General features: G+C 40.7%; 5 protein-coding genes and 2 long non-coding RNA genes across 9 annotated transcripts; 5 read left to right on the top strand and 2 right to left on the bottom strand.

Moving 5' to 3' along the window:
- Positions 1-108: 108 nt before the first annotated feature.
- LOC116925926 (eukaryotic translation initiation factor 3 subunit M) lies at positions 109-2,008 on the top strand. The gene is made up of 7 exons (XM_032932689.2): positions 109-268; positions 519-626; positions 681-835; positions 899-1,117; positions 1,172-1,329; positions 1,389-1,496; positions 1,566-2,008. Exons 1-7 carry the CDS (start codon positions 227-229, stop codon positions 1,916-1,918), a joined length of 1,143 nt encoding a protein of 380 aa, XP_032788580.1. The 5' UTR covers positions 109-226; the 3' UTR covers positions 1,919-2,008.
- A 60-nt stretch (positions 2,009-2,068) lies between these two features.
- Positions 2,069-5,140, top strand: LOC116925938 (DPH3 homolog). The gene is made up of 4 exons (XM_045174793.1): positions 2,069-2,192; positions 4,562-4,734; positions 4,804-4,878; positions 5,025-5,140. Exons 2-4 carry the CDS (start codon positions 4,627-4,629, stop codon positions 5,085-5,087), a joined length of 246 nt encoding a protein of 81 aa, XP_045030728.1. The 5' UTR covers positions 2,069-2,192; positions 4,562-4,626; the 3' UTR covers positions 5,088-5,140.
- LOC123473673 lies at positions 5,139-5,642 on the bottom strand. The gene is made up of 3 exons (XR_006647718.1): positions 5,491-5,642; positions 5,391-5,430; positions 5,139-5,329 (listed from the first exon to the last, which is right to left on the bottom strand). It is a non-coding gene; the product is annotated as an uncharacterized LOC123473673 (long non-coding RNA).
- A 1,591-nt stretch (positions 5,643-7,233) lies between these two features.
- LOC116925358 (BTB/POZ domain-containing protein 10) lies at positions 7,234-12,778 on the top strand. Of its 3 annotated transcripts, XM_045174783.1 has the most exons (12): positions 7,234-8,243; positions 8,312-8,428; positions 8,482-8,570; positions 8,639-8,698; positions 8,763-9,083; positions 9,156-9,353; positions 9,413-9,660; positions 9,727-10,086; positions 10,158-10,815; positions 11,259-11,413; positions 11,521-11,611; positions 11,681-12,778. In XM_045174783.1, exons 1-8 carry the CDS (start codon positions 8,137-8,139, stop codon positions 10,069-10,071), a joined length of 1,485 nt encoding a protein of 494 aa, XP_045030718.1. In that variant the 5' UTR covers positions 7,234-8,136; the 3' UTR covers positions 10,072-10,086; positions 10,158-10,815; positions 11,259-11,413; positions 11,521-11,611; positions 11,681-12,778. The 3 variants fall into 3 exon arrangements, with proteins under 3 accessions (XP_045030718.1, XP_045030717.1, XP_032787922.1); XM_045174782.1 differs by having other exon boundaries at positions 7,246-8,243; positions 9,727-10,815; XM_032932031.2 differs by having other exon boundaries at positions 7,271-8,243; positions 8,485-8,570; positions 9,727-10,815.
- A 135-nt stretch (positions 12,779-12,913) lies between these two features.
- Positions 12,914-19,358, top strand: LOC116925924 (synaptotagmin 1-like). Its single transcript, XM_032932684.2, is given in 8 exon segments — positions 12,914-13,744; positions 14,318-14,470; positions 14,783-14,928; positions 14,995-15,288; positions 15,362-15,535; positions 17,431-17,548; positions 17,627-17,760; positions 17,822-19,358. Coding segments are annotated over 8 exon segments (1,371 nt in total). The 5' UTR covers positions 12,914-13,620; the 3' UTR covers positions 18,050-19,358.
- LOC123473675 lies at positions 19,185-26,650 on the bottom strand. Its single transcript, XR_006647724.1, has 2 exons — positions 26,386-26,650; positions 19,185-20,135 (listed from the first exon to the last, which is right to left on the bottom strand). It is a non-coding gene; the product is annotated as an uncharacterized LOC123473675 (long non-coding RNA).
- Positions 20,129-26,716, top strand: LOC116925912 (transmembrane protein 131). The gene is made up of 13 exons (XM_032932668.2): positions 20,129-20,317; positions 20,386-20,462; positions 20,525-20,592; positions 20,658-20,784; positions 20,862-20,975; positions 21,045-21,167; positions 21,277-21,446; positions 21,521-21,710; positions 21,845-21,953; positions 22,018-22,259; positions 22,320-22,994; positions 23,079-24,583; positions 24,648-26,716. Exons 1-13 carry the CDS (start codon positions 20,221-20,223, stop codon positions 26,227-26,229), a joined length of 5,079 nt encoding a protein of 1,692 aa, XP_032788559.2. The 5' UTR covers positions 20,129-20,220; the 3' UTR covers positions 26,230-26,716.
- Positions 26,717-26,728: the final 12 nt, after the last annotated feature.

Raw genomic sequence — 26,728 nt, 5'->3', positions numbered from 1 at the left:
CAATTGCACCTTTTCTTGAGATTAAGATACACAGTAAACGTCTTTGTCGAATTTTTTTGTTTACCAGAAAAACATTGGCAATGCTGCACCCTTTTGGGAAAAAGTCGGAAAAGAAAAAGTACAGACGAAACATCAGTGACCGGGTTCGTGAGCGTGGCCTGTCCTATGACAAGCATCTTGTATTGAAAATCTTTTTCCAGTTCGTTTTTCAAGAAATTATTAAGAGATGAGTTTGCCGGCGTTTATAGATTTAACGGTTGAAGAGCAGGTTAGTCTTGTCATGAATTCCATCCGTTAAGTAGGAACCTCGTAGAGCGGTGAGCCATGGGAAAGGGTGGCTACGTGTAATAAATTTTGCTTTACGACCTCGAATGTCTGTTAACATTTCCTATGTTTACTTGCATACCCACCAAAAAAAAAGCAACATGTCTGTTGTCATAAAGTTTAACCTATCCAATAGATTCTAAATATTTATGTTAGAATATGCATAATTAATTTTTGTCATTTTATACCTATAGGCTACTGAACTCTGTAGCTATTTCAAAGCACTAGGAGCATCAAATGTAGATGATGATCAGAATTCTGACCTCAGCAACATTGTTGCTGTTGCAGATCTCTGTTTCAAGGTAAGAAATAAAATGTTGTTTCAGCATTGTGAATATAAAGGTTTGTTTATTTAGGAGGGAAATGAAGGAGAGGCTGAGGGAATTTTGAACAGCATTGTATCCATGCTAGTTCTTCTACCCAATGAGAAAGCTGAATCCATTATTACTACATTCTGCCAAAAGCTTGCAAAACCACCTTCTAATAAACTAGGGCTTATTTGTCTGAGAGTGTGAGCTCTTAAATATTCATTTATTAAATGTTTGCATTGTCTGACTCAGTTGTGTTTTTATAGGCTTTCTGTGTTATTTCATGGACTAGATCCAGTGAGTTCAACGCGATACACGGTCTATCACACACTAGTTAAAGTGGCCGGCCAAGTGGAACAAATTAAGTCAGTCTTCACCGATCTGGATAAGATGCGCGCTCAGTTAGGACCGTGCAAACCAAACAACGAGCAGATGCAAAAGCTCCTTCGAATTTTGCATGAAGCTCTTCTTAACTCGAGAGAGAGGTGCTCCACGATTTCTTTAATTGGTGTAAACGAAATAACATTGTGATATTGCAGCGAACTGGCTTCCAAAGTGATGGTGGAATTGCTGAGCACTTACACGACCGAGAACGCTTCACAGGCACGAGAGGAAGCTCAACGCTGTATCGTTGCGTCCTTGGCCGACCCTAACACTTTTCTTCTTGATCACTTGTTGACCCTGCAGCCTGTTAAAGGTTTCAAATATATATATAGATATATTGTATTGACAGACAGTAAATAATGTTTCTTGTAGTTTTGGAAGGTGCCCTGCTGCACGACCTGTTGACTGTATTCGTGACCGAAAAACTATCGGCATACTTGAAATTTTACGAAGAAAAGAAAGATTTCGTTGAAGGACTAGGTAAGATTGAGTAAATCGCGATTGGCAGGTTTTGGTGAAAAAAAGTACTAACGCTAAGATCTTGTGCAGGACTGAAGCACGAGCAAAACCTTCGGAAAATGCGCATTTTAACTTTTATGCAGTTAGCTGAGAATTCCGTTGAACTACCGTTTGAAACGCTAGAAAAACAGTTGCAACTCACCGAAGATCAAGTAGAAGAATTTGTTCTTCAAGTTCTCAAAACAAAATTGGTTCGCGCACGGATGGATCAGCTAAATAAAAAAGTACTTGTTTCATCAACCATGCATAGAACATTCGGTAAGCAGCACTGGCAGCAGCTACGTGAGTTGCTGACTACTTGGCGAACCCATCTTCGACAGGTTAAAGATTCCATGCTAACTATCGTTAACGAGCAAGCTGAACTTCTAGCTCAACAATCCTAAACCGATTAGAAGAAGAAAAAAAGGACTCTAATTCATCCCTCTATCCATCTCTATTAAGGTTTTGTGGAAATAAACGATAACGCCGGCATATTTTCTCTTATACAAATTTACTAGAATGAAAGTCCTTATTACTGTCTCCCTTCTGCATAGTTACGACATAAAAATATTCTATCGCAAAAACAACGCTGCACAACTCTACAGGCCGAGCTAAATTTCGTTATATTTTAACCGCTAGATGTCTCTGTTTTCACACGTGTTGTCTTTTCGAAGAACACATTATTCCAACATGGTCGCGCACGTCTGGACGAAGCCTATGGCAAAGCTGCGCCGTCACTTTTGGCCAATAGGGAGAGACACTTATCGTCCAGACGACGCCTATCGTCTCTAGTGACACTTATCGTCCGGACGACACTTTTTATTAGATGTGGCCTCAGCTACGAATGGACGCTTACAGCTGTCAATTTATGTTTATTGTTTTTTTTTTATTTGGTTTTAAGTTGTTTTTTGTGATTGTATTTTAAAATCTTATATATGTTTAAAAGAATAAACTTTTTAGTGAAAAAATTTGCTGTATTTTATTTCTTTTAGACCGAACAATTTGACATTAGAACGAAGTAAGATATATATTATTTGATAGGTAATATTATATTTTTCATTACGAATTTTTTTGATTAGTGAATGTTAAATTTTCATGTTATCGAAGCTTTAATTTGATTCAGTGTGTTGGCTGTCATCACGTTAGTACCTTTGATTAAGAGGTATCTATTGTGGATTGTAAAAATTAACACACTTATCAAACAGGTTATTTCAATTTTATGTTATAGCGACATCACTCTTTATTTTTTTTCGTATCGATCTTTGCGGGAACACATTGAATGTCATTAGCCTTCTTACCTACATCATAACTAGACTCATTGCTAATTATGTATTTTCATTTACAAATGTAATTATATGAACAATCAAACATTCTGTCCTATATTGTTTTGTTTATGTTGTTTATGATAAACATTTACGCTTATCTTTAAATACATTGGTTTTTATGTATTGTTCATACATTCTTGGTATTTAAACGTTGGAATAATAATAGTAAAAGTTGATTCGCGCGTTTCAAATGCGCCGATGGTGCGGGAAGGGGTTTAATTTGCGGTTCTTAACTATAAATCGAGTAAATATCTATTAAACGTGCTGGATAATGAATTAATAGTTTTTGTTTATTTTGGTATATATTAGTAACCAAAACGTAAATTCTGTTTTTGGTCTTTGCTAAATGTTATAAAATAATTAAGTTCTTTTGGGATTTACATTTTCGATCGATAGGTTTTAAAGGGCTGTCTATTTGGCGAATTTCATGAAAATATTGAATGGAAAAATTCCATTTGAATGAAATTTTTGCGTTTTGTCGCTTAGGTCAATATTGCGCTTGATCGATTAAACGCAAAATTTGTTTCATTTGGATTTTTTCCATTTCAATATTTTTCATGAAATTCGCCAAATAGATAGCCCTTTAAATACCTATCGATTGACGTAAAATTTATGTAAATCCGCTGAAACTTAGAACGTAATTATTATTTTATTTTATGACATTTTAGCGGGGGAAGGCCAAAACAGAATTTTTGGGTACGTTGTTTGGTTACTAATATATACCAAATAAACATAAACTTATTTTTGATATTCCTTATTATCTCTAGCCGTTTTAATATGATATTTTACTTTTTTTAGTTTAAGAACCGCAAATTACAATAAATGTACCCCTTGCCCCTTCCCGGCATCCATTGCGGCGGCCATTTGATAAGCGCGTATTAATTTGATTTAACTTTTACTTATTATTATTCCAACGTTTTAATTACCAAGAATGTATGTGAACCAAGTACATAAAAACTCAATGTATTTTAAGAGTAGCGTGTGTTTTATTCATAAACAACATAAAGCAAATACAATGAGTAAGAGGCATGAAATTGTTTTGATTGTTTCATTATTTAATTACATTTGTAAATTGAAAATACATAATTAGCTTTAATGGTATAGTCTTAGTTATTGATGGTAGGCTAAGAAGGTTGCTTTCTAATTGACTATTCATTGTTGGTTGTTGCCCGGTCAACCTAGTGGGATTCCGATACCTGGAAAAGGGAAATAAAAGAGTGATGTCAGGGCTATAACATTAAAATTTTGTGAAATAAGTTACCTGTTTGATAATGTGTTAATTTTTACAATGACAATAGATTACCTTCTTAATCAAAAGTGTACTTCCAACGTGGATGGAAACGAGCCAACAACTGATGCAATTTAAAGCTTTGGCTGAGTAACACTGTAAAATTTTATACATTTCACTAATCCTAAATAAAATTCGTTAATTGGGAAAATTCATTAATATTACCTATCAAATAATAATATTTCTTACTTCTGTTCTAATGTCAATTTGTTTCGTAGGTCTAAAGAATAAAATACAGCAATTTTTTTCCTAAGTTTATTCTTTTAATATATGATTTTAAAAATACATCCAAATACAACTCACTTTAAACCAAATAAAAAACAATAAACATATTTTGACGTGTAGCTCCATTCTGTCGCTGACGATAGGCGTCGTCTGGACGATAAGTTCTCCCTTTGCCAAGTGCGGCGATTTCCTGGTTCTCTCTCCACCTGCATTATTCAGTAGTTTAGATTATTGAGATATTATTTATTAATTTGCTTGAGTTGCGATTTTAAAAATGTCTGTATATCACGACGAAGTGGAAATCGAAGATTTTGAATATGATTCGGAAAGTGAAATTTACTACTACCCCTGTCCTTGTGGAGATAGGTTTGAAATCTCTAAAGTAATATTTTAATCTCCTGCCATCATTTCATGTTTCGAAATCATTACAGAAATGCATTTTTAAAAACAGGAACAACTCGAAAGTGGTGAAGAAGAGGCGACGTGCCCGAGTTGTTCGCTCATAGTAAAAGTGATATACAACAAGGTACGTAGTTGGGGTTTCTAAAGCTACTTTCTCAGCAAGCAAAATTTCTCGTAATTAAGTTAGAATTGGTTATGTTATGCAACACATGCTTCTTGTTGCATGGCATTTGATTTTGTTTCTTTACCAATATTTTTCTTGTTACGCAGGAAGAATTTTTTCAGAGTGAGGAAATTATGCATTCCTCTTCAAAGAAGGAACTCACAACATGAAGAATTAGGGTTTTTCTACAGGTTTTCAGAATGAATAAATGTATCAAATCATATTGTTTACCATATTTAATGCTTTCCCTCTTTAACATCAAAGAACTATAAATGAATTTTTTTATTTTTCGTTCTTGTTGCCTCTCTCTTGATTAATTTGTCCGATTGAGCTCTTGATTAATCCTCTGTTATCTGACTCTGCTTTATTCATTTCCTTTACTTTTTCTGGTATATCTGTCATGAATGTTTTCCTAAATTTATAGTACTTCCAAAGTTATCTAAGTTTTACCATTAAGAATTAAGGTTTGTCACCGATATTGGAATCCCATGTAAAATATTCCCAGAATGGATCCTTAATCAAGAAAACCAATCTTATAAATTGCCTATTTAATGGCTTTGTGATTTAATTTACCAAAGAGGATCGGGAACCGAAGAAAAGCAGATCGACTTCTTGTAGTATCTCGCATTTTCGGCGTGGTATTTTTAACGATTTAAACGGCACCTAGCGTGGACTTCGACGTCTATTGAATTCTTTTTTTATTTTATTTTCTTCCACAAATTTAACGACTTTGTTGGTATCTCTACGTGATATTTTAAAACGTATCATAAAGGTTTAATAACATGGCACACAAGGTTTGTATCCTTCTTGGACTTAGGCTGGATTATTATATGTCAGTCATTATGAAGCAGTTTCTTCATGGCAATGAATTCCTATCTAACTTTGCAGGAATTGACTTAATTTTTGAACAAAGTGATAGTGGCAGCTTATAATTCATTAAAGTGTATTGTTACCCATCCTATTGACATTTGGAAGTTATAAGCTCATACTTCTTTCTTCTCTAGATTTAAATTTACTAAAGGGTCACTTTTGTTTATTGTTTTTGGCTCTATGCTGAACTTTGTTTCCCTACTGCTAGTTTTGTACATTTGGAATTTGCCTTGTTGGGCAAGTTCCTTCATTAAGTCATTATAAAGTTGTTCCTGTATAGCAGGTAAATAATCAAATATTTGCAAAGGAGTATTTGAAAAATCACCAATACCACTTTTTTTTCATCCTTTGAAAGATTTGTGATGGTGGCTCTCACAGTATGTCCTTTTGCAAGCCATTTTTTTATATTGTTCAATTTTGACATGAGGTCATGTTTTTCAATTTTATCTTTTATTGTAACCATTTTTGAAGCTTTGCTTCTTGAGTCGGTATTTCCTAAAGAAAGGTATGTAATTGCATCAACTGTATTTGGTGTAGTAAGTGACATCTTGATTACCTTTATCACTGAGAAGATAGCCATTCTGAGATGAGAAATGAATGTGTGTAAAGTATATTAAGTTCAACCCTGGATCACATATTTCTCTTCGAGGATAAATTTTGCGTTTGGCTGCAAACAGAAAACAAGCCTGGATTTTTACTAGACGATTCATGGTCTGAATTGCATCGCATGTACAATTTTAATTGTTTAAAATCAAATCGCATTTAGTTTTTCATATTACAACAGGATTCTTGATAATCCCGCAACAAGACTTTATTCGTGATTTTAAGACAAAAATTCAAATCCAGAATAAAGATATATATGTACTAAACGGCTATATTAATCAAAGGAGATCTGTGCCACTGAGTATGGAAAAATTCTACTTTATTTTGAAACGTTTTGTCTGCTCCTGGCAGAGTTGTCATTTGTACTCTTGTAGCTGTGCCTGTACCACATGAACAATTGAACATCCGTACATGACAAAAATCATTATGGGAAATTAATCACTTATGTAAGTGCAGTTCGATTGCTAATCATTACCAAATATTCATCATATTTCAATCAAAAGTAAAAACGTATACGAATTTTATTTTCTAAAGCAAAGATAATAATCTGGTTAACTGTCATCTGTCAATATCGTCACGTACTGACGTTTCAGGTGTTAGGGGCATGGCTTTTCGCGTTTAATTTAATTTTTTTTTTTTTTTAATTTTATCTCAATTTAAATCATTAGACACGGGAAATGCACAAGGGCATTGAACAAACTGTGAACGTGAAACTTTTTGAGCATTTATTGTGTGTAGTTTTTTTTTTTTTTCACAACAGAGTTGATCGGAATGATCGCTGATTTCGTAAAAAGGGTAGAATTTCAAAAGACTTCCATGCAAGCGAATCTGGGTTGCCATATATTACTTTGTCTTGAAAGAAGTTTAGAAATTGTAGTGCATGAGTGTAAAGTTATTCACAAGGTCTCATGACGCAGAATAAAAGAGAAGAGTTGGTACTGAAGTGAAATGGCTGTACAACTACCGGTACCATGAGTCACCTACTCAGTTTCCCTACTGTTCACGTTGTATGTGAAAAAAATTCTGTCTAGCTTCTGCTTTCTAAGAAAAATCAGATGCGATAACCAAAATATATCTGGAATGCCAAACGGTGAAAATAATAACCATGAAAATAACCACAAAAATTAGAAAGAAAGAGAAGTGTGTCTCAAAGCCTCCTCTGTTTCCTGATCTCTTAACAAAAAAAGTTCCATACTTGAATACTTGAAAGTGGGTTTAAGTATAGTCTGGTAAAGTTAACTTTTCCGTTTTTATGGCTTTAGAAAGCAGAAACTCGAATTCGCAAGCTTACGTATGATTCAGACAAGATATTCAAGACGCGGAAAAAAACGAAGGACAAGGCTAATGTTTTTACATCAGTAGTCCTCCCAACAATCCCATTTTGACACTAGACTGGTTCCGGATTCAGAATATCAGAATCAGAACGTCGATTGCTCCTCGAACTGTGTGAGTCAGTATATATCGTTATAATCTGTGAACAATGTTTTCTCATTTGGAAAACCGCGTGTGGCGAGAGGTTGCATTTTGAAAGAGCTACGTATTGACACACACTGTATTGATGTTCAACAACTAGCTTTGGTTTAGTGCACATTATTTGTGCAGTTTACACCTGTAGGCTGTAGCAGCCGTATTTAGGAGGCAGGGCAAACAAAGGTGAAACAAAAGAAGAACACATTATTGGAAGATTCGGGGAATATTCGTTTTATCACGTCGTTTATACGTGTCTAGCACTGGGTTTTGAAAGAAATGTCCCAAAGGGACAGAAGGGAAACAAGCTTTGACCGTGATTCCAGCAGTGACACTGAAGACTACCTAGATTCTGGTGATCAAAGACGCAGGGTTTTCAAAAACGGGTAAGTGTTTGTTTGGAAGTTTTGTGCTGATTCAGGAATTTAGGTTTTGGTGTCTGTGCAATTTACAGCTCTCAAGCTAAGCCTAAGCCTTGCCTAGTTCAGCGTCCTGGATCAGCAGGTAGCACTGAATCATACCACCAACACCCAATTGCTAAGCCTCAGCCTAATATGGGAGCCAAAAACAAGTACTTATATTAAATTTTGTTGTATGAATTACATGCTAACATATTTTTGTAAGCAGGCAAAGGGGAAATTTTGCATTTGTTAGCAATTCAAGGGCTTCAGGAGCAATCTCGGCTGGAGGAGATTCTGAACATGGAATGTCAGGTATAGAATAAAATAACTCTTTTAACATGGTAAGACAAATATTTCATGTTGATTAAAAAAAATTATAGTTGACCGTTGCCAAGGTTATAATCGAAGGGAAATGAAAGATGGGAGAAGCATGACAGCAGGTTAGAGATTAAAATTACTCGTAGGATGATAAGTTTCTCACTACTGAGGACATAATTGAATCAGGATCCGTCATGAGGGACGAACGATTGACCCTGGTGGTTGATAACACGCGCTTCGTCGTCGACCCACAACTTTTTGCAGCACACCCCAACACGATGCTCGGTCGCATGTTTACCTCTGGCGTAGAGTGGGCTCGACCAAACGAACGTGGTGAATACGATGTGGCTGATGGAATCTCTGCCACTGTTTTTCGTGCCATCTTGGACTATTACAGAACGGGTCTCATACAATGCCCACCATCCGTATCTGTTCAAGAACTCCGCGAGGCCTGTGATTATCTTCTGTTGCCTTTCGACGCCCACACAGTAAAATGCAAAAATCTTCGTAAGCAACTTTTTTCTCTTCGGTCAAAACAACTGGTAAAATCTCTAAAATTAAATTTTGATTCGATCACAGGTGGTTTGTTACATGAACTGAGCAATGAAGGAGCTAGGGCGCAATTTGAATCTTTTCTTGAGGAATTAATCCTTCCTGTCATGGTAAATTCCGCTCAACGTGGAGACCGTGAGTGCCATTTGGTTGTGCTTTTGGACGATGACGTGGTTGACTGGGACGAAGAGTACCCACCTCAAATGGGAGAAGAATATGCCCAAAGTGAATATTTTAATTTATCGCGTTTTTGCATGGCCAAATAATGCATTCATTTTCTACAGCCGTCTTCAGCACATCCATGTATCGATTTTTCAAGTACATTGAGAACCGTGACGTAGCCAAACAGGTCTTAAAGGAGCGTGGCCTTAAGAAGATACGGTTAGGAATCGAAGGTTATCCTACGTACAAGGAAAAAGTGCGTAAGCGACCCGGTGGCCGAGCTGAGGTCATCTACAATTACGTTCAGCGGCCTTTTATTCACATGTCCTGGGAAAAAGAAGAAGCCAAGAGTCGACATGTCGATTTTCAAGTAAGCGAAGCTGCAATCGTAAAATTTGGACTTGGTTTGTTTTAATTTTTCTTCTTGTTTATTCAGTGCGTTAAATCAAAGTCGGTGACCAATTTAGCGGAAGCAGCCGCCGATCCCGCATTGGACGCGGCTGGTAATCCCCTTCTGCCTTTTCCAATACCTTTGGGACACGCCCCTACAACGGAGGGTCCCCTTGGTCCGGTTTTAGTGGGCCACATTATCGAGAATGGGCTCCTCCACAATGGTCCACCCATAATTGATGTGGAAGCCATCGAAGCAGGCCTGGAATTTGAAGAAGGAGCCGTTGGTGGCATCGACTTGAACATGGTCCGTCCTTTGCAGTCGATGTCGCTTAATGAGCCCTATCCCCAGGGTCCAATTTCTGGAGCTGGACAGAGTGACGATCCCTGAAAGGGACAAAAACCAGTTCGTGGCACCACCACTAATTATAAATCAGCAAAGCTCCTTTTCAATTAAGCTTGCTCTTGCTTTTATAGGCCTCCTTTGGTACGCTATGGTAGTCTGTGACGTCCACCAAAACACACACATACATTTTTACACGTATCTGCCTAATATCTTTTTTTCCTTTTTTTTTTTTAATATTGCGCATTTGTTCGTGATGGCCATTAACGGAATAGCTCGCCTCTATTCTTTCGGATATTCCCCCCAGAAGTTTTTTTTTTTTTTTTTAAATAAAAATATTCTTTCATAAATCAATTATAGAGGTGTGGTGTGTTATTGTATTATCAAATCCTAATTGCTAACATGTCTTTATTGTGGCCCTCAGGTGTAATTTATTCCTTGCCACTTCACAGGTTCGCATGAGCAACAACCAAGCACACTTTTCCCAGCACTTTTTCAGTCCTCCTTCTCTCATGTGTGTGCCAGTTTATGTGTGTGTATTATGTACATGTAACATTCAATATACTGCAGACATTTCAGAAAGCAGGGGGAGGAGGAATGCCGAACACGGGTCACCTACGAGCAAGACCTCGTTTAAGTGCCCTCGTTTAGGTTCTATTTGCAGTGAACGACCTTCAGTCTGCAAACCAGATCGGCAAGATGATGACGGCATGTTCATTCAACGGATCATTCGACCTTCGGCTCCATCCCCTGTCACCCTCTAGCACCCGAACTATCATCACTCGGATTACGGTACATCTTTTTAATAGCATTGAGTGTCCTTATTCGTGTATTCCGTTTTGTTTTTAAAAAGTGCTGAAGACGAAAGGCAATCCTTGTCCATTTCCATCTATTTGAAAGTCGGATTAACTTTAATCTTTGTCCTTCACATACTTTTCCTGATATTGTGTTTGTAACATTTGACTTGATATCGACTAGAGAAAAAAGTAAGAAAAAAAGGAATAAAACAGGAAAGTATAAGTAAGCAACGATGCGTTGGTCACAGACAAAGAACCGGAGAAGCGAATCCTGATGAAAAGGGAGAAATCGATCACAAGGACGTGCTGAGTGTAGTGCGACGACTGGCATGTCAGGGACTCGGCTCATCAATTTCTTAGTCTTTCCCCGCACATTTTTTCTGTTATTCTTTTTGTTTTTCCTTTATTTTAGTTTCAATTTTTTTTATCCGATTGTAGATGACGCACTCACACACGCGCATTCGTCTCTCATAAAATGAGACTCTTTCTCTAGTGGTTCGATCCCACGTACTGGAATGATGTCCGGCTTCACACCACTCGACCATTTCCTTCTTTGAAAAAGTAAAGAAAAAATGAGATAACAACCGATTGAGGTAAAAATCTTAAGATTCGTTTATGTATGTGGTATTATGGTTTGTCGATGATTTTGAAAGGAATCCTTTTATCAGAAAACACATCATAAAAATGCTTTTCGTTCTAGGCAACAGCCTTGGATATGCTTCTCGACTTAACAATGAACGTATGGGAATTGACGGACAAGATTTTCCGGCTGCAGCACGGCCCAATCAATAGTAATACTTATTTATTTCACGTAAAGCTTGGAATTGGTTTCGTCCTTATTTTTTTTATTTTGGTTTTAGTTTCGCTCGGAGCCTTTAGAGCCATAAATTTGTGGTTAATATACATCCAGGGACCTTGGACGAGGAAAGAATAGGAAAAAGCAAGAAATGCGAAAAAAAAAAGTGAAAAGGGGATTGGTGAAGAGAAAATAGAGAATGGGATCCAGATAAAAGGAGGGACCAAAAGAAAAGATAATGAGTGTGCGCTGTTTTTCAGAGTGTAAAACCCGGATGCGAAAAAAGAAAAAAAATCTGAATGGATGCGCGAATCTTTGCAAACGAGGAGTTGCAAGCCACCGCGGATCGTTTCGCATGGACCCATCTTTGGCTAGACAACATCTTTGGCTCTTGGTCTCATCCGACGGGGGGGGAAATGGGAGGGTTGCTGGAGAGAGAGTCGCTCTCGTCATTCGGTTCGAGTTGGGTGGGATGTGCGCATCCCTCCGCCAAGTAGGCGCCGATCAATAGCGAGAACCACGGCACGTCGTAATGTCTGTATAGTCGGCAAAGTTTGTCTTTTCTGCCCGTCAGCTGCGAGAATCCAGCAACTCTTGCGCAGCTTGTCCGCTTTTTCTAAGTCTTCCCCATTTCTATTATCTTCTCGCTTGTCAACGGGCAGCCATCTTTGAAATTGAGCGTCGTCATAATCTTAAAAAAAAAAAAAAACATTCCCTGGGCAGAAGGCGTCGGAAATCTGATTATCGGACGGTTGTGCGTGGCCGTCATTTCATTTAGGCTTCATAGTTGCTGTGTAGCCTTGACCGGGGTCTCATCGTGACAGGCGTCGTTCTCAATTTGTTACTAGCAGGGGAAAAAAAAGTGGTTAATCTCTTCATATCACCAAGAGCTGAGGGTGCCGTGTGAGTTGGTGTGAAAACAAATTGGTACACGTAAATAATAGCGCGAATCGACAGCGTAATAATAGTAACAGTGTCGGGAGTAAAGTGGGCCATTGGAACGAAGCGGGCTTGTACGGACAACATCGAATCATCATCAGCAGAACCCGTTGACAAATATTATACGGGCTAAAGCTGTTGGATGCCATCAGATCGCGGAGCTATCAACTAAAGGAATACAGACACGAAACTGGCAGAAAGAGGCGCGTGATTTTGGGGTAAGTCTCTTTCCAATTAATTAATTAATTTTTTTTATGAATGGGGAAATAATTCACGCGTAACTAGAATCAACCTATTGAGGTGGGACAACTAGAAATTAGTGAATCAATGTGAAGGCATTTTTTATTTAAAAAAAAAAAACCTCGTGACGATAGAGGCGGAAAGGACAGGGAAATTATATTCATGCGCGTTCCAAGTCGCCATTTATACATGATCCCGATCGATTAGCGTGAATTTCCCATCGGGTTTGGGGACGAATAGCAGGACGTAAGAAGAAGGCGAAAGTGTGTAGGCGAAAAAAGAAGAAATAAGGGGGGAAAAATCAATCTGAAGCTTGGTTGCCGGCTAGAGGCCGAAAAAGATGGATGCAAAAGGCAAGAAGAAAGAAAAAAAAGATGCCTCGTGTAACGTAAAACAAATAAAACAGCCGGGATAAAAAAGAAAAAGTGTTCCCACTACTGCGCTTGAGTCACGCGGCAACTCCCGCGCGCAGACCCTGGCGCACGCACGCACGCACACACGCACAATAGGGTGGGGGAGTTTTGTACCGTGTTGTATAGAAGCTAGTGTTGGCCAGCTAGTATTGATTTGCTTGCCGTTCGTAACAGAACACTGGCAGCCAAGTGAGCAGATCATTTCACTTTTGCAGTTGAAAAGCGCCATCAGCGCCTTTTAATTTTTTTTTTTCGAGTGAATGAATTGAAAAAAAAAGAAAGAAAAGTGTCAACGATATAATTCGAGTGTGTCTGTACAGGTTCGACTGATATAGTTCACAGCTGTGCTTCGATTTTAGGAAACAATAAAGGAGATAAATCAGGAAAAATCAGCATCAAGACGGCGGAGAAGATGGCGCCCAAAGTGTCCGACGAGAAGGTCGTCGTCTTGGAAGAAATATGGGTGGAGTCCTCGTCGCCTTTTCCCTCTTCTTCAGCAACTTCACCCGCTCCATTTTCGTCCTCTTCAGTGGCCGGTAAAATTATTTTTCATTTATATTTTTGAGCGATAATTTTAAGTCGTAAGGAATTGAGAGCTTTGAATTTGCTTTCCAACGTTCTCGTTGGATGGAAAAGTGAAAGTCTGGTCAATAATAAAGAAAAGGGAGGAATATGTAACTTTTAAGAACACACACAAGGGATGTAACAGTATACATGTGTGTTAAAACCCCCTGCTCTGTTCGATATCTCTGGAGCGCACCCTCTGCTTTTGCGTCACATTCAAGTGAGAGAAAAGAGAAGGAGGAGTTTCCCGAATTCTGTCCTGTCTATTTTCCATGATGTCGCCATCTGTGGTGATGTTTGCCTGATAACAAAGTTTTTAGTACGGCCACATGTAGCCGGATATTAAACTTCCCCATACGCAGGACGTTGATATCTGAAAAACACACACCGGATCACACAGTGGGCGTAATAAAATGTACGCAAAATGTCAGTGGTATTATGCGGCCATAAGTTTGATGCTGCGTCCTTTGCTTTTAAAATAGTAATGTTTATTATAGCCATCGGTGTGTCGTTGCAAGTCTTATTAAATTACTAAAATGGTGCAGGTGCAGCAGCCGGAGTGACAGCTGAAAGTGAACCATCTGTGCCGCCCACCAAAAGTGCGGGCAGCGATATGAGCGAAATAGCCAGAGAAGAAATGGCCAAGATTGCCAAAGAAATGGGATTGCCCGTTTGGGCACTCTACTGCATTGGAATTGGTAAGTTTGTGTAATTAATGTTTTGTTTGTTGTTTTTCTTTCTGAATGACGCGCTGTGTTAAAGACGGCAATGAATGGCTCTCGGTCGCATGCGTTCAATGTTTGTTTTAGCGGGTTAGGGGGGAACTCGTAGCAACTTTGATGTTTCTTCTTTCTAGATGTCGATGGATTTTTTTTTTTTTTCAAATTCTGGGAGTTGAAAGGGTGGGTTTTCCATTTCTTTTTTTCTACCGAGAAAAAAAACTAAATTGCGACGAGATACAATTAAACCCTTTTTGCGGGGTGCTGGCGAATTATATTTACCGTTCACAGTAGTGGCCCTGGTAATCTTGCTGATAGCGTGCTGCTGCATCCGGCGATGCTGTCGCAAGCGGAGGCCCAAGGATGCCAAAAAGGGACTCAAGGGAGCCGTCGATCTCAAGTCAGTTCAGCTCCTCGGAAATGCCTACAAAGAGAAGGTGTGTACTACAAGTTCAAGGGGAAAAAGAAAAAAACAAAACAAAAATGCCGGTTGATGTTGGCAGGTTCAGCCGGATATGGACGAACTGACCGACAACGTCGAGGACATTGCCGTCGAAGGTGAAAAGAAGGAAGAACAGAAACTGGGCAAGTTGCAGTACAAGCTCGAATACGATTTCAACCAGAGCAATTTGGTCGTGACGGTCCATCAAGCGGAAGAATTGCCTGCGCTGGATATGGGAGGCACTTCTGATCCTTACGTCAAAGTCTACCTGCTGCCCGACAAGAAAAAGAAATTCGAAACCAAAGTCCATCGCAAAACGCTGAACCCCGTTTTCAACGAAAGTTTCACTTTCAAGGTGACATTACACGCGCGTTATGTTTGAGTGCTCACGAATTCAATTTTCTTTTTCTTTTTCGGATGATGGATAGGTGCCGTACGCTGACGCCATGGCCAAGACGTTGGTGTTCGCCATCTACGATTTCGATCGCTTCTCCAAACACGACCAGATTGGTGAGGTTAAAGTGCCGCTGTGCATGGTCGATTTGGCCCAGACGATCGAAGAATGGGCCGAGGTGACCAGCGTCGAAGGCGAAGGCGGACAGGTGGGAGTCATTATTTTAGTTTGGGTTATCTTTGATCGGCAGCTACAACCTTCTTTACCTATTTGGTGATCACTCTGTTTATTACTTACATTTCGGCCTCTCTTCCACCTTTTACGTCATTTGTTGTGTGTGCTTTGGCAAAGTTCAGCTGTCAAAACAGTTGTACAAAGACTTGGAAAAAAACAAACAAACAAACTGAAAGAAGCATGAGAGCCAAGAAATAGCCAAAACAATGGATTGAAAAAAACAAATAATAATTGAAATACCCAATCGGTATAATGACGACGTTAGACTTCCGAATCATTTTCGGTCGGTTGCGTTGTCATCTAGTCATTTTTTGTTTGGTCTTAACCATTTCCTCCTCCGCCTTTCCCTTCCTTTTCTTAGCCGTAGCAACGACATCGGAATCCTTTTCATGCAAAGTATGATCTCTTTAGTCGATCTTGCAAAAGCGATTAGTAACATTATTAGCTACATATCGAATATAGAACAAGTTGGTAGATTAGTTATGATCATCATTATTTATCGCCCCCGAACTAGTCGAACGTCCAATAGAAATGGAACGAGCCAATAGATTCTAGTTTTTATTGTTTTGTTTTTTTTGCAAACATTTTGTAGTTCTATTTGGGTAATGCTCTCTTTAAACAAAAACAAAGCCCTGTTTGGTACGCGATGGCATGTTGCATGGCTGTCGAGAATGATTATTCCTACGTGTATTTTTAATCGATCGTACTATATAATAATTCGGGTATGCTGTCGTCATCATCAACTGTTGTGTGCTCACAAGGATTTCAATCAATTGGAATGCTATTGTGACCATTCAAAGCATGAGAATCGGTACGAGATTGAAATGTGTTTTATTTCAATCAAACGTATGATCGATTGGAGACGTGATCGAGTGCCGTGTTGATGATGATTTTAATGTTGACAACTATTTTTGAATGGCTATGGATTGCTTGGTGGCCCTAATTCGAACGAACATTTTTATTATTATGATTGACTGTTTCTCTTTATCAATTTTTCTATTTTTCTTATATATATTTTTCTTTTTTTTTCTATTTTTCCTTTTTATTGAAACGCGCGCGCGGGTCTCATTCTGAAAAAAAAAATAACTCACAAATGAAAAAAAAAAAATCCTTCAAAATAAAATGAAAAAAAAAATGTACATGATAAAAAAAAAAAAACATTATTTGTGATGTTACGGAACGGGTTTTCATCGCGCTGAATTGTGATCCCGCGGGCCTGACAAACACAATTATGTTCATCCTCATGCTCTCAAAATGATCACTCTCTCTCTCTACTCGTAAGTATTGAACGAAAGCATTTTTGAATTTTATTTATTTTCTCCTTTTATGCCTTTCTAAAAACAACAATTTATTATTCTCTATTCACATATCTCACTCTTAACTATTCTACCTCTTATTTTTCTTTCCAACCTGTGAATGATATACTTAGCTATTTTTCTACACATTCTCTCTTTTTCCTTATTCATACGTCATTCTCCTTTTTCTCTTTCTCTTATTCTCTCTGCATACGTTCACCATCACTTATATGCAATAGCTATTTTTAACGATAGGGACACTTTATTTGATTTGCAGTAGATAAGGGTATCTTGGTCTGATTTCTTTTTTCTTAGGAAACGCAAGGGAATCGAGATTCACTTGTTCTCTCTCTCTTATTCTCTTATATTCATTTAGTCTCTATCTCTATCTCTCTCTCTCTCTCACACACACACCCTGTCTCAAACAAATCGCAATTCTCTGTCTGTCTCTATTCATCGTCCTATTATTACGATTATCTTTTCGATCGGAGAAATGATGAACGATGATTTGAAATTCACGCTCGAAATTTTTCCGCGTTTCTTACCATGTCCTGTCGTCACGTCCGGCGTGCAGGAAAACAAGTTGGGAGACATTTGCTTCTCGTTGCGCTACGTTCCAACAGCCGGAAAACTTACTGTCGTTATCTTGGAGGCTAAGAATTTGAAGAAAATGGACGTCGGTGGACTTTCAGGTGAGTCATTCGAAAAAATAATTGAATGCCATCTGACGACTTTTAGGAAAAAAATTCACTTGTTGATTGAATGTCTAGATCCTTATGTCAAAATCGCCCTGATGCAGAATGGCAAACGATTAAAGAAGAAGAAAACGAGCATCAAAAAGTGCACCCTTAATCCGTACTATAACGAATCGTTTACTTTCGAGGTTCCCTTCGAACAGATCCAGGTACGAAATCGTTTTCCGCCCTAACTGATGGCAGCTAATCAATTGTGCACCGCGCTAATAGAAAGTGCAACTGATCGTCACCGTCGTCGATTACGATCGCATTGGTACATCCGATCCAATTGGTAAAGCCGTCCTGGGCTGCAACGCCACCGGAACTGAATTGCGTCATTGGTCGGACATGTTAGCCTCACCTCGACGCCCCATCGCCCAGTGGCACACGCTGAAGGAGCCCGACGATGGGGACAAGAAAGATTAAGAAGATAAACAAGAAGCTGCAGACACAAAATGAGAAATTGACTATCAAAAGTCTCGTCGTTTTCAGCATCCGTACTCGTTTCCAATCATTCCCGTATTTATTTGCCCTTTTTTTTGTGTTATGGTTTCAAACATTTAAAAATTAAAGGGGCAGAAGAGAAACAAAAATGAACCCAACACCGAATGGGAAATCGAAAGACTTGCTTCTAATTTGTTTTACCGTCTTCTTTTGGGTTTCTTTTCCGTTTCGCGTCAATGTGTATATCTATCTCCTCTTCTGCGTGTATCCTTTTAATTATCTCCCAATTCCTGTCCTACTACCCGTCTCCTACTCCATTTTTCCATGTTCCTGAGAAGAGACGACACAGAGAGATAGTATCATGTAATCAATTAGAGTGGTCCTCTTTTTTTTCCGGTTCTAAACCCGCGTTTGGACAGTCGAGTTGGATCAGTCACTTGTAGATGTGACGTTGCACATAGTACCAACAGTTACGCCACCAACTCGTCTCTCGATCTCTCTCTCTGTCTCGTTCTTATTTCCGCTTTCATCCCTCGTCACCCACTCATTCCGTGCTGTGTCTTGTTCGTTGTCGGCGAGTTATATATAGAGAGAAAACTTACCTATAGTCCCACGTGATTCTTCTCTTTTTTCCGTATTGTTGTTCAGTATAATCAGGAAAAGAGAGAAATCCGATGAAGCGCCAGCCTCCCCTCTCTGCTGAACTCTTCGTCGCGATCACTTATTATTATTTATAGACTTTCTTCTGAATTATCAGCTAAATGAATCGTTTCTTGCCCCCTTTTGAAATGAAAAAGGGTCATTGATTGTCCGTTTCATTGTTTTAGCTCGGTCACTTTCATTGTCGCCGGCGTGCAGTGCTGAGAAAGCGACAGGCAGCAGATATTGTGTTACAGTTTACTTTTAAGATATCAATTTCCAGTTTCAATATTTATACTGTATACCTGTCGGATAATGTGAGAAAGCCACGACGAAAAAATTAGGAAAACGATGAAGAAATCACGGTTTGGAAGAACAATGTACGCCATCGGCACTAGTTCTTCTTTCCAACACACGTACACTTTTGACACGTTTCCCCTGACCCTTGTCATTAGAATTTCGTTACATCAAACAACACTTTTTTCTTGCTACTTGGAAACTTTTATCAATATCATTGTGTTATCATTTCGTTTGGGTATTTTTATTGTCATAAATCGATGGTAAAATTACTGTATCAGGATTTCGCAGAAGGATGAAAAAACAAAACAAAAAGGAAACAATAGCAACGCCAGTCTTGATTATTCGCATGGTTAGAGAATGAAAATACATTGTCTTTGTTGGTTCATCATTTTTTAGGGTTATTTCATTTGGCAGGAGACATTTCGCAAGACCAGCATCGTGTTGTGCTAGCAACAATGATCGTTTCGTTAACTCTTTTCATACTCGTAACCCTTCACGATCGTGAGCCTTGAGCGAATCGTTGGTTAACCGCAATATATGATCATGTTCTCTCATCCAATCAATAAAAAAGTACCTCTATTATTATTTTATCTTATTCTCTTCACGCCCATCACCTGCGGGTCCTCCACCCAAAAAGCTATAGTCATCAAACAGATGGTTCAGTATTGCAGAGAGTTTCGCCTGTTGCCTATTTAGAACACAAGAGAAAAGAAACGTGTTTCTAATGATCTTTTCTTCCATGCCCAAGGTGAAGACGATTCAATAGCCCAACGGCCAAGTTGTCAGAAGAACCCAGCAGTGCGTGCGAGTTTTGTTTGTTGCCACAGCATAACCTGTTTCCTCCCAATTATCGCATTTCGTGTTTCACCTGCTGCCGTATCTCTGCCGGTCAGAAAGAAACGACGGTAACCAAGGAAGGGCATTTCGTAGCTGGAAAAGGATAAACAAAAAAGAAAAAACGAGTGGTTTTACAGTGAAATGACGTCATGAACTGGACTTGCCGTTTAGCCCTAGGCCAGAGCCTAAACAGTGGGATGTCGACCAACGGAGAGATTTTGGATTTTCAGTACGCATGTGCGAACGAAATGATCCCTGTTTATTTCGATGCTGGTTTCTCGTCTTTTAAGAATTCAAGGCAGTAAGCAATCAGATCGTGAGATACCTGTAAAAGAACGTTTTTCACATTTCAGTGGAAGGATAAGCCATTACAGTAGGCACATGATCGACGACGAGAAACTATTTCCAGCATGATGTGCTGCAGAAATTGTGCAAAGACAGCAGTAGTTCTTACAGTGTTGGCTCCTCTTCTTACTCTTGTTGTTTTGGGAGTGAGCCATGACAAAAGTAAGCACACAACATTTTTCCTGTTTCATTCAGTAACTCAATTGTGAATCCATTATCTCTGTCTACAGTTGGCCTAAGCCAGAACATCAGGCAGGAGGAAGGAAAACCAATTCAGCCGATTGCAATTAACAATGTTAAAAAACAGGTGACTATCAGAGATTCTGCAACTAAAAGGACGTTTAATTGAATTTTTCTTTTATTTGTTAGAGCAATCTGATAACAGATAGTCATGGAAGTCTGTTGTTTGATCCCCCTCTTCTTGACTTTGGAGACTGGTAAACAACATTGTACATTTTGTATCAGCTGATACATTCATTCAATTTTGATTCTCTTCTTACAGTGCGGTCAGTGTTGTGTGGAGGCAAAAAGTTAATATAAAAAACAACAGGATTCACGAAAAACCCATCAACATTCTTTCAATCTCCGGCTCATCACTCCACTTCCACTGCTCATTTGTGGAAGATAAGGTTAGTTTTTTTTTTTTTACCCATGCTCAACATAAAGTTTTGTGTAGATCACTAATTGCTTATTTGCGTTTTCCCAGATACTAGAATCATCAGCAAATACTTCATTTGAAGTAGTATTTCTAAGTCGAGAAGAGGGATATGTGGAAGATACCTTGTACATTCACACCAACAGGGGTTCATTCCCTTACAGGGTAACTAATATTACAATAAGAGGATTCACCAGAAAAACCTGTTTCAAATGATAATTCTTATTATTCTAGATACAAGCCCGTGGTCTGCCGAATCCTTTCCTCGCAAAGCCATTTGTGAACGTGCGAATTCCTGTTAATACAACTTTTTCTCCGCTAATTCATCTCTACAACCCGTTTGCCTCCGCACTACAGGTTCGTGCCAAATATGATGGACTGTTGCAATTAGCATTTCTCTGTCGCATGATGACAGTTATACTATCATAGCGCATGATATTAAGCGAGTGAGTTTGAAATTGGTTAGGTGCTAGAAATGTTTGGCAGTAGCTGCGACATCCACTTGGAAATGCCTATGGGAGGAGAGCGCGAAAACGAATCACTCGATTGGTGGCTAATCCCACCGCATCAAAGCAAAGCCATCGCCAAAGTCAACTTTCTGGCCATGAGAGCGCTTAATGTCACTGCTTTCGTAAGGTATGTCAAAACAACTTGATATTTTCATTTGGAATTTTGGCAATTTTTCGATATTTCGGGTGTAATTTGCGTAGGATACGAACCAACTATACAGCTCATCCTCACGGCTCTCTGATGTTACCAATCAGCCTTGAAGTGACTAGTCAGCCGTTGCTTTTTTGCCCACAGCAGTACCTTGACTTTGGAGTAGTCGACGCCAACGATCCTCCCAAAACGCTTAAACTTTTTGTGATAAATTCTGGCAATCGACCAATCACCGTTCAGGTATTTGGACGCCATCGTTTCGACATTTTTGTTCTTGAATAAGATTGTTGATATTCAGCCAAACATCAATTTGGATTCAATCGAAACAAAGTATGCATACGAGTGTAGAAAATAAATGACATTTTATCGATTAGACTGTGACGGCGATGCCGCTAAGCGAAGGATTGTCGATCGAATTCAGTCCGGTCAAGGTGCCTCCGTCTCTGACAACACCAACACTGGTCGCCCTAGTTACATTTCATCGTGAGTTGACCCTTCGTTTGACACCCATCTAACTGCCAATACAAACTAATTTTGTTTTGAACAGCTTCTAGCGCAAGTCAGCTGAAAACGACTAGCGGCCGCATTGTGATCCAGTCCAAGAGCGGCCAGTTTAAAGCCACTGTTGGCTATCAGATTACTGTTGCGGCCAGCTACTTAAGGCATAATCGTTCGTCGACTCAGTTCTTGGCCAGCCAACACTTGCAACTGCCGTCGTGCCAGACACTTAGTGTCGATAATGAATTCGCGCTGCCTGTAGCGGTTCTCAGTGCTTCGCTGTCTGTACAAGTAAGTTGGAGATTAGTGCGGTGTTGACATTTCCCCCTAACTTGCTCTTGCGTTATTCAGGAGTACATCGAAGCTCGAAACTTTAGCCAGACAGTCTTGAGGACACGGGAGCAAGGATCGCTGTTACAACTATGTTTGATGAAAATGCCTCCTCTTCTTGGGACGCCATTTGTGGCTAACCTTCATTTAAAAACAAACGCCTCTGCTGGTCTGGACATCCCTGTGAGCGTCTTTTCTGGCAAAGTCGTCCCCATCTGGAGAAGTGAACAAGAAGAAGATGATCTTGAATCAAGAGGAAATAATGCAACGAATCGTTTCATTGGTTGGCTCACGGAAGGATCCAGTAAAGAAATTCATCTGGCTCTATGGAATCCCAACCCAGTGGGTGTCTCTCTTCAGGGGTGGGGTACGAACTGCAGTAATGCGGTCCTAACGTACCTGGGGAGCGAAAGCGGAACGCCATCTCATTTCAAGAATCGCTTTCATTACAGCAATTTGACAATGGCCACAACTGTTCGACCGGGAAACTTTGCGGTTTTTCAATTGCAGATCCTTATGCAATTGGATGAGACGCGAGAGGAAGACTTTTCTTCGGCATTGATTGTCCACGTGCGCACCGTTCTGGAAACAGTAGCAATTACACTTCGTTACCGAACAGTTTCGGGACGCATTAGAACAATTCCTGATCCCCTCCCATGGAAAGCCAATTTTTTAGATCCGTACCTGACTAGTGAGGTGAGATAATTATTGTGACATTTTGAAATTTAAGTTACGTGAAATAAACTATTTTCCCTCCATTTTTTTTTTTCTTTAACGCAGGTCCGCCTCAATTCGACACTTAATGAATCCGTGACGGTGGTGGGTTTCCAAGCTCCAGCACCATTTCAGCACAAACTGAGTTTTAATCTTTACAACGGCAATGCGTCTTCCATTATTCACGCCATGCAGTCGGCTGGTGTCGCCCGACTTGCGTATCCGCTGGATTGGCATTGCGCTGTCTCCCCTCTCAACAAACTCGTCAGTGAGTGGCAGTTGGGTCAGCAGCGCTGGTGGAACGCATTGGGCGACCTTGATCTGACCACAGCGCTCTATCGCTGCTACGAATCCCTCAGTCAATCTATCTGGAATCAGGTAGCATCAGTGAAACTCGTCACCAAAGAGATCGGCTTCACCGAAATGCCGTTGCGTGTCGACGTGAATTGGCCGCGGTTAGCTACAAAGCGTCGGCTTCATTTTCCGTTGACCGAAATGGGACGTAGCAGTCGAATGGACTTGAAATTGGCCAACCCCACAGCGAGCGTCGTGCTAGCGCAGATCTTGTGGCTCGAAGACGCTCAAGTGGAGATGAAAGATTTGGTGTCCAAATTGCCAGCCCATTTAACTGAAGGCATTGAATTGCCTTCTCTGGGTGGCCTCAAAAAGAATAAACAATTGCAACAAAATCTGAAACGCTCGGCGTTTGTGCTGGCAGAGGCGGAGGGAGAAGAGCAGCAAGAATCGCAGGATAGCGTCATGGTCTATTTGACGCCGGGCTCCCAGGCGCAATTGAGCGTGACGTTCAGTCCCACCACAGACCTCAAGTACCGATCATTGCTCGTCATCAAGAACAACGTGACGGGATTGGAACTGGTGAGTCTGTCGGGACAAGGACAGTCGGCTAAGTTTTTATTGGCTAACCGCAAACCGGGTTCTTCCCAACCGCTCCTGTTCGACATTGGAGAACAACACCTGAAAAACTGCGAGGCTGGTCCCAACGGCGGTGGTTCGTGGCAAAGTCGTTTCCAGTATTTGTTGCCCAGTGTGACAGTCAAGCGAACGTTTACTGCCCGAAATCGTGGCCCTTTCCCCATTACCATTACGGGTTTCGACATCAATCAGTCGCCGTGTGAAGGCTACGGATTTCGGGTTCTCCAGTGTCAACCCATGACGCTCTTGCCGAACCAAAGTTTTTCGATGGAGGTGGCTTTCACGCCCGACTTCACGCAGACCCGCGTCGTTCGAACACTCAGGCTTCACTCCACCGTAGGTGGTCAGGACACTCCGCTCAACTACACGCTGATGGCAACATTGCCGACTCACATGCTTGTCCTGTGTGCAGCCGTCCTGCCCCGTCCCAACTGGGAACAATTCTTCTACTATGGATCGGTTGCTGTGTCCGTCTTTCTTTTGCTCTGCGTCATCACAGCGGCCACTTTAGAAGCTGATCGCATCCTGCGCTCCAGTGTCGTGTCTATGGTGACGGTTGTTGCCGCGCATGCTGCCTCTCGGGAGGCAAGCGATTTAGAGTATTCGCCATCTACCGCTGGCCATTTGCTTGATCTCAGGTATTTCGCTATTTCGTAGATATTCGATGTGATTTCAAATGTTTTTTTATTTGATTTTTTTCAGGGCTGTCGGGAAAGAGGCTTCAACACAATTGTCCTCTCCACCGGTGCCTGCTCCACCGTCTGTCATCCCTTCTCCAGTAGAGGTTGGCACCAAAAGTACAAGTGGGCGTGGTAAGAAGAACAAGTCTAAGAATAAATCACGATCGGCGTTGCAGTCGGTCGCTCCATTGACGACTGTGAAATCCCCTCCTCTTGCCCCATGGACTTCACCCGCTCCGAAACGTTCAGCTACACCGTCCCCGACTATAAGCAATTCCTCGCAGCGGAGCCAAACGCCCCCACCGTCTGCAAACGTGCCTCCCCCGCCACCTACACTGCCAGCGCCGACTTTCAAAGTCGTCACTACCAAGGAGGAGACACGTTTGTTCAAACCCAAACCAAATAATAAGAAGACCAAATCCAAGTCGGCCGCTTCCGTTCACGAGGAAACGAAACAGCATGTCGCGACTGCTAGAGCAGTTGCGAATGCTGCTCCGCCCGTTACTTCACCCTCCGTTGCCCCTGCAGCTCCTTCCATCCTAGCTGTTGCGTCACAACAAGTTTCGAATGCCCAGGAAATAAAAACAGCCGCCGATGAATTGAGTGAAAAACGCGGACGCAGTTCTTCGGTTCCTTCAAACAACCGCAACAAAACCGTCACGCCGAATGTTCAGAAATCGAAAAATCCTCCAGCGCCTCCACCGTCGTCCAAGAGTTCTAATAGACCGCCAATGGCTGCCGTGGCAACATCAACCAACGTTGCCAATGTAGAGGCTCCCAAGAAAGTGACTGAAACGGCGGCAGCATCAGTTATCACCGGCACAGCAACAACAACCCCTGTGGCGTCTGTTTGGCAACCACGAACGCACAATAAACCTTTAGTTAAAACCCCTGTCACACCTTTACTACAGCAGACAACCAACCGTCCCCAACCACCTGTAGGAAAAATCATACCTGAAGTCCGACGCGTTCCAGAAGAGCATACGGTGCTACCCAAACCGATTGGATATCGACTTCCGAGAGAAAAAGGCTCCCCACCACCATCTTCATCATCATCGAACACGGACAGTCAACCGTGGTACAATCTATCGTCGTCCACCAGCCAAGCATCGGCTCAGTCTGGCGCTTGGTGGCCGGATGGTGGCAGGTTTTCGCTCGGTCGAAACCAACCCGAACAGCAACTGGAATCGCGCGATTGGTTGGGATTTCCGCAACTGACCTGCGATTATACGGAATCGACGAACATTGGCAGTTCCATGTGGCCTGCCAGTAGTTCGTATTCATCTGCGGCGGTGCCTGACGTGTGGCCAGAAGTCCAAGCAAGTCCCCCGGCTTCGTTGTTACAAACACTAAACAATACGAATCCAGTTAATCGCGTTTTTTCTCCTTGGTCTGTACCTCATTGGTTCGAAGTGTCGAGACAACAACAGCGGCGGAATCAAGAGCCTTTGCTTCACAACAGTTCGCCAAATATGGCCATGACCAACCCGCAACAGACGCAAAATCTTGGACTTGTAAACAACAATGGCTTGTGGGATTCGACAATAACACACAACAACAATGCACCCAGCAATGAATCTTGGCCGTCTTACTCCCAGTTTTAGTTTTGATACGTTCACCTGACTCTTTCTGGTGTAAAAGTACCCAGCTTAACTGTTGCAAAATTTATTATTATTTTTTTTTTTTTTTCTTACGCATCCCTTTTAATGTAGTAGAAATTGACACGACCTGAAGCAGCATGGAATATGAATACGTTATACCTCTCTATGAGATGCGTTTGCCCTATACCACGATGACGACGAGACAAAGAGCCAAGATTCGGAATTTGTCGCTTGTCGCATGGTCTTCTTAATGTTGAAAAGCACATACACACACAGACGCTACACGTTGCATTGATGTTGATGCCATAAAACACATGCCAGGAAACGAACACAGAGAGTGTAGGTATCCGTTTTAAAAAAATGGACACCACAGCTCGGTTGACGTTCCCGCTGCTGATTATAATGAGCCTCCCTAGAGAATTGTCTCTAACCCCTCAAAAAACAAAACAAGACACTTGAATTGAAAAATACAATAAAGTGGATAAATCTTTGCCGTTGTACT

Source organism: Daphnia magna, linkage group LG6 (assembly GCF_020631705.1).
Source record: "Daphnia magna isolate NIES linkage group LG6, ASM2063170v1.1, whole genome shotgun sequence".
NCBI classification, from domain to species: Eukaryota; Metazoa; Arthropoda; class Branchiopoda; order Diplostraca; family Daphniidae; genus Daphnia; species Daphnia magna.
The sequence above is the reverse complement of the archived record's forward strand: the minus strand, read 5'-3'. Positions and strand labels throughout refer to the sequence as shown.